At 40.6% G+C, this 7,060-nt stretch overlaps 1 protein-coding gene across 1 annotated transcript; it reads left to right on the plus strand.

Annotated features, from left to right (window-relative positions):
• The first annotated feature begins 726 nt into the window (after positions 1-726).
• On the plus strand, positions 727-5,412 carry bpnt2 (3'(2'), 5'-bisphosphate nucleotidase 2). The gene is made up of 4 exons (XM_010795819.1): positions 727-755; positions 898-1,063; positions 3,095-3,234; positions 5,111-5,412. The coding sequence occupies exons 3-4, from the start codon at positions 3,126-3,128 to the stop codon at positions 5,251-5,253; spliced, it is 252 nt and encodes an 83-aa protein (XP_010794121.1). The 5' UTR covers positions 727-755; positions 898-1,063; positions 3,095-3,125; the 3' UTR covers positions 5,254-5,412.
• The last annotated feature ends 1,648 nt before the right edge of the window (positions 5,413-7,060 follow it).

The following is a 7,060-nucleotide window of genomic DNA, read 5'->3' on the forward strand; positions in this document are numbered from 1 at the left end:
GCGTCTAATTTTGATGTTGGCCCAAGAGCCAATCACAATAATACCTGCGATGCAGTGAAACCAATCACCTTGAGGGGTGGAAAACTATCGTGATTTAAACACTATCATGTTTCCTACCATTGCCTTGGAGGGCGCTGCCGCCCTCCACGGAGTCCCTACGCCCCCCTGAAATTCAAAGGGTGTTTTAAAAAAACAATATATATATAATTATTTATTTTATATATATATATTAGCCACCAAATTGGCCAAATAATCTATAACTACTGTCACTTTTCCCATTGAAAACTTGGCTCTTTTATGTAAATTAAATTAAGAACACTTTCATTTTAAAGTTTGTGAGTTTAGTGTTTTTTTTTGGACCCTAAGAAACACTGATGCATTAATCAATAACATAATCCACAGCTCCTCCTCTGCTCCAGACGATTTAAAAAATATTCTTCCCAAATGCCACAAAAAATGCATCAGTGAGTGGTTTGAAATCGGTGTCTCCAGAAAACAAAAAAAACTGAAACACGTATCAGTGGACTGTGTGTTTGATTGGGCTCTTTTGCAGTAAACATAGAAAAAAGTCCTCTATCTCTGACTGGTTGGCCAGTCCTGCCTATTCCACTCCCTTCCTTTCTCTATCTGCGTGATCTCTCTTCTCATAGAGAATTCTGGTGAAGGGGTTTGTGACCACCATGGGTGTGTTTGTGGCTGTAGATGGAAAACCAGTCAGTGGGGTCATACACGTGCCCATTCCACCGGCTTCACTGGTTCAGTGTGTTTCCTCACAACTCCACTGGTGTGTATTAAACACTTTGTTGAAAGGATTAAAGCTGGAATTGCCTCAAAGAATATCTGTTATGATGTTCCTTCTCCCTCTTCTCCCTTTGCTGCCTGTCCTCTACCCCTCAGCATGGGCGTTTGTTAGGTCAGGGGGTCAAAATATGAGAGCCCTCCTGCCTACAGTGTCAAGGCACCCCCAAGGCCATTGTCTCCCGTTCCCACTCCGGGGAAAAGTGAAGAGTTTTGTTCACGATGCTTTTGGAAAACTCCACAACAATCATTAGAAAGCAGGAGGCCTGCGGTGAGTTTGTACAGGACTTTTTTTTATTTTTTTTTTTTTACATTTACCAAGTGTATCTCAAAACAATTAAAAAAGACAAATTACAAAAAAACTGATTTTACTACAGAAAATTGTCGGCCTTCTGCAAAAAGGTGTTTCATTGGTCTTATTGTATTTCTAATTTTGACAAATAACTGAATTTTTTGTTTTTCATTTAAAACTGTAAGCCGTTAATATCAAGATTAAGGCAATGGCAAGTTTATTTCATTATAGCACTTTTTCAACACGAGCGAAATTCAAAGTGCTTACAAAAATGAAAAGACATTAAGAGCATTAAGAAACATTATAAAATGATATCTAGAAACGCTCATTTAAAAGCAATGGATATAAAAATGAATTTAAAAAACCACTCATTTAAAAGCAAAGATAAAACGGCAAAGATAATGAAGTTACCAGTTGCAGTTTAAGATGTGAAATATGATCAATTAAAAAGCACGCCCGACCAAAAAATGAAAATGTCCTCGGGGCCTGGATTTTAAAAGTAGTCAGAGTGCAGCGGAACTTGCAGTTCTGGGAGTTTGTCCAATATTTTGGAGGATAATAATAACTTTCCATGTTAGTTCTGACTCTGGGGACAGGAAAGCTGGGACAGGTCCCTGAAAAAACCTGAGGGATCTGGGATGGTTCCTAATTTAGCAGGAGGTCAGAAAAGTGTATTTTGGGCCTAAAACCATTTCAGTGCTTTATAAACCAGCAGGCAGTGATTTCAAATTCTATCTTTGACACACAGGAAGCCAGTGTAAAGACTTCAGAACAGGAGTGATGTGATCCACTTTCTTAGTGAGGACTCGAGCAGCAGCGTTCTGAATCAGCTGAAGCTTTCTAATAGATGTGTTAGTGAGACCTGTGAAGACACCATTGCAGTATTCCAGTCTACTGAAGATAAAAGGATGGACAAGTTTTTCCGAATCCTGCTGTGACATTAGTCTTTTAATCCTAGATGTATTCTTTAGGTGATAGTAGGCTGATTTAGTAATTATTTTAATGTGAATGTTGAAACTCAGGTCAGAGTCCATGACTACACATAGATGTCTGTCTTTATCTGTTGTTTTGAACATTGCAGACTAGGGGTGGGTACCGAGCCCCGGTATTAAACGGGCCCCGGGGCTGAATTATAGATATGGCCCTATAATATATTGTTCAAATATAGCATAATATGTGAGCTTTAAGACCTTTATAACATTTTTATCGTTTAAGCTCAACTGTTAAAAACTGTACTGGAGATGTTCAGTTTCACTGGACACATTTTCTCTGCCAAAGAACTAGCATGGGCCATTTAGTCCAATATGTCACGACACTGTTTCCCTCTATTCACTTCCTTTATTGCTTTGGTACTCCTATTTTTTATTAACATGTTTTTCTTAACTGTTCAAATAATTGTATCCATTTGTGATCTTTTATGTGCCATGCTTCCTCCCCACTTGCTAGCCAAGGGTTGCCAGTTCCATGTTATAGCTATCAGTGTATTACATAGAACAGTGCGAGTATATGTATTGATGCAATGATGCTGCTTTAAAGGATGACTGAAGCATATGTTTGAAAATGAAAAAAAGGTAAACTGGTTCACATTTTTCATACTTGCTTTGTTCTAAAGGTTTACATATCCACACATTTGTAATAACTGACACCAAAATAGACATCACATAGAATATAGTTACCAATAACAGCGCATTAAAAGGACGATGGTGCAAGTGCACATTGTGATTACAACTCAAGATAATGGCACAATGGGATGATATTAATAATAATAACACTAAACCAGGTGACAGTTTAAGATGCTTCAGAGTGTATTGAGGCAGCAGAGGGCTGGCGTTAGCTTCCTTTAACAAACCAGCAGCAGAGGATCGCAGCGTTCTTGACTTAGGGGGAGCAGCCCTCGCTCTGTAATGGACAGTAAAGAGATTTATGCAAAATCTTATGTGTAGGACTTTATATCAGCATACGTTAGTGTGACAAAGAATCATATTGGACCTTGTCTCTCTCTCCCTCAGGATATAAGGTCCTGTCACTTTTAGAGATGCCTTCAAGTGAAACCATTCCCATGGACCAGGCAGACGTTTACATCCACGTCACCTTTATTAAGAAATGGGACATCTGCGCCGGTGCAGCACTACTGAGCGCTCTGGGTAATGTAACAGCTATTATTTTCCAATGTGTGGCTCTCTTTTACTGCTTCAAATTCTCTTCAGATATTCCTGTCGACTAAATTATAAACACCCCTGTTTGTTTGGGAACGCATTGTAGGGCTGAACGATATACCGTGTCATGGCGATAACCGCGATATGCGCATGCGCGATATTCACATTGCAGGGACGTGCGTTTCTTTTTGTATTTTAAAAAAAAAGATTTAGGGCGTTCCATATTAAGTAGGTAAATTAACTCAAACACGTCATATTACAATTATTTTTCTGCTTGCTACAAAAGGAAATCTTGCCCGGCTCTCATGTCAGGGTTACTTGAGTGGAGTGACATGCAGGCTCTGAGTCTGCATGCACAGCAAACAACTATTTCAGATGCCTTTGCTGGTATTACACCATATGAGAAAGGTTCAAAACGGCATAAAGGAGCTGGTGTATAGCTGTTCTTAATTTTATTTGTATAATGTCCACTACTTTGCTGCTATTTGCACAAAAAAGGTTTTAATTGTGGAATAAAAAGTTAAATTACCTATTTGGTCACGTATGTTAATTCCCTAATGTGATAATGAAGTTTCCTTTAGTTCAATGTAATACGTTTAATCTCTTGGATCCCTTCTAGACACCACTCTTCTTCATTCACAGATGAACCCCCTTATTTGAGGGTAAGCAACCTGCATTATCATGACATGTTAGATCATGACATAAGGTATGATGAGTCAACCAGTTAAGATCCAGACGTCCGTAAATAAAATCCTTCATCCGTTTAATTACAGTTAAAAAAAACGCAATATATATCTCAGTGTTAGTTTTTTTCAATATCGTGCAGCCCTAACGCATTATTAACTGGACTTCATTTGCCATGAGCCAAAGTCTCTGACTGGCCGGAAATGGTTTGTTCATGGAGGAACTCTCCCTTCTAGTAAGGCCATTTATTCTAATATATACTTGTAGTATTTATGTTGCGTGTAAATAATATATCATGCACCAAGCATTCTCCAAACCTAAACATATTTAAATGCTTAGATATCAGTTGCATTTCTAAAGAGATAACATATTATAGTCTGTTTACAGCTCATAGAGTTCTGTTGTGAACCCAGAAATGTTGAGAACCCCAAAGTGTTATTCTAGAAATGTATAGTGGGGATCCCCAGCACATAGAAACTGCAGGATGCTAACTTGCATATATTTGGCAATTTGGTCAACAACAGAAACTGGTCAGATATTGACAGTTTTGGAACGGTTTTGGGGGTTATTGAGGATGCTGAATGCATTTCTGGCAGTTTTTACCAGAAAGTGGCCATATTTGTACTCTGTTGGCTGATTTTGATTCATTTTTGGTCGGTTTTGCAGTTTTAGGGGACTACCCACAGTAGAGGTAATCATTTTCATCTTGTGCTCCTATCAAAAGGTCACAACACATACTCATGGTAGTCAAAATCAACCCACTGACAGTACAAATATGTCCACTTTCTGGTTGAAACTGCTATTTTAGATCCTGAGACTGTCAGAAATGTATTTAGCATCCTCAATAACCCCCAAAACCAAATCAGACAAGCCATTTTTTTAACTATTGTCTTAAATTGCTATAATGATATTTAATTATAATTAACATACTTTATGCTAAATGTGCAAATTGCCCAACATATGCAAGTAATCATCCTTCAGTTTCTACGTGCTGGGGACGTACTATACATTTCTATCATGAAACTTTGGGGTACTCAACATTTCCCGGTTCACAGTGCTTGCAACTAGACTATAAGGGCCTTTTGTATTGAACTTTTTTTAATAGCGTGATGAACTCTGCAAGGCATGTTTATTATGGGTTGTGCATTGTACTGATGACATGTAAACACCTTGACTGTAGGAGGCCACATGACCACGCTAAAGGGAGAGGACATCGACTACAGCGGCACAGCGCTCAACAAAGGAGGCCTGGTGGCCAGTGTGGGTGTGGACCATAAGGCCTTAGTGAAGAAACTTCCAGAGTGGGACCCTGAGAAGCACTGAGACACACACACACACACACACACACACACACACACACACACACACACACACACACACACACACACACACACACACCGTGTGATGGGAATTACGGCTCTTTGAAGGGAGCTGGATCTTATGGCTTCGTTCCTTTCCGAGAGCCTTTCGAAAGAGCGGTTCTTTTTAAGGGGGCGGGGCTAATATGTTTATCTGCGAAATAATCACCAGGATAATGATTGCCTGTATTGCCAGAAATCTACTTTTACTCACAGAAAATCTATAACTTGCTACATCTCTCAGGCATCCAAACTACTACTCAAGCAGCATGCGTTATGCCATCATCTATGGCTAATGTGCATTCAGGAAAGCAAGTTCCTTTTAAAGGCGAGTGGATTTATGGCAGGCAGAGAACCAACGATAAAAAGAACGGCTCTGACCAAGTTGGACTCGGTTCCCTTCGTTCGTACCAAAGACACACACACACACACGCACGCACGCACGCACGCACGCACGCAGGCAGGCAGGCAGGCAGGCAGGCAGGCAGGCAGGCAGGCAGGCAGGGAGGGAGCCATTAGTGCTGTGCTCAGGTTGTTCTCAGGGCAACATGTGAATGAATAAGCTGCAAACGTGACCAGAACCATGACATTTCATCACCGTGGGACACAAAAAATCTGCCAATGAGAGGATAGGAGTCACTGAGCAAGACTATAGAGCAAACACGGTCTGCCACTGGACACTGCAATGGCTCTGAACATACACACTCCCGGCTTGGAGAACCAGTACACACACACTCACAGTCACCACTGGAGGCCCTTCCGCTTTGAAGACAACGCTCCAACACATTACAACAGAACTTTGGAGACAGACATTTTTCATCAGGGTCAGTCCTACCTTCATCACATGAGATTCCAGTGAACAAACATGAGTAACGGCCGTGTCCACATAGCACCTTTTTCTAGTACTTTTCTATTGTTTCTATGCATTCTGGCGTTCAGAAAAAGGCGCTTTGTGGACACTGGCCTTAAGGAACAGCATTTATTCCAGACAACAAGCTCAAATTATTTCAGACAGCCAAGACTTATGTTACCCCTTCACTAGCACTGTCATACCACAACAATCAGCCCAACTCTCTCAAACTTCCGTGTTGTGTGTTTTTAAACTGATTTGACCTTTGCTTCAAAGATATATTTAAACCTCATTCACATGAAAACAGAATAAAAGGTCAATAATAGAGATATTCCCTTCAGTGAGCAGAATACTGTGTACTGAGAATAACCACCATTCTTTTAATTGTTTGTCTGAGAAAGTACAAAGAAAGTTAATAGCTTAAATTTCCTAAATTAATCCTTACAACAATTGTCGACTGCAGCAAATTCTCAAAGTTACTAAAGAAATGCTAAGAGGGGAAATAAGGAAGATTTCTCATCCAACCATCTTTTGACAGCATTTTTTCTCATTAAGTCAGGTTTGATGTCATTTTTGATTGGTTATACATACACATTGCAAGAACACTATGGCCCCGTTTACATGGAGACGGTTCGGGTTGTATCTGCTAATTTTTCTATCGTATAGACCAGTGACCACCAACTGGCGGCCCGCGGGCCACATCCGGCCCGCCAGACATTCTCATCCGGCCCGCACGACGGGGGTGACTGTGGCGTGGTTACTGCGTTCGGCCCCCCACCCCATTTTTTACAACGTCTTGTGAGTAAGGTGCAGTACCGGAGTCCAACAGAGAGGCAGCAGCTGCGGGACAGTAGACTGCATACTGCGAAAGCTTCCCTGCCTTGAAGAAGAAGTGATCCTTCGATGTGAAGAGTCTGGTTAA

The sequence above is a fragment of the Notothenia coriiceps genome, unplaced genomic scaffold (assembly GCF_000735185.1).
Source record: "Notothenia coriiceps isolate Sejong01 unplaced genomic scaffold, NC01 NC01_scaffold00037250, whole genome shotgun sequence".
Taxonomy (NCBI): Eukaryota; Metazoa; Chordata; class Actinopteri; order Perciformes; family Nototheniidae; genus Notothenia; species Notothenia coriiceps.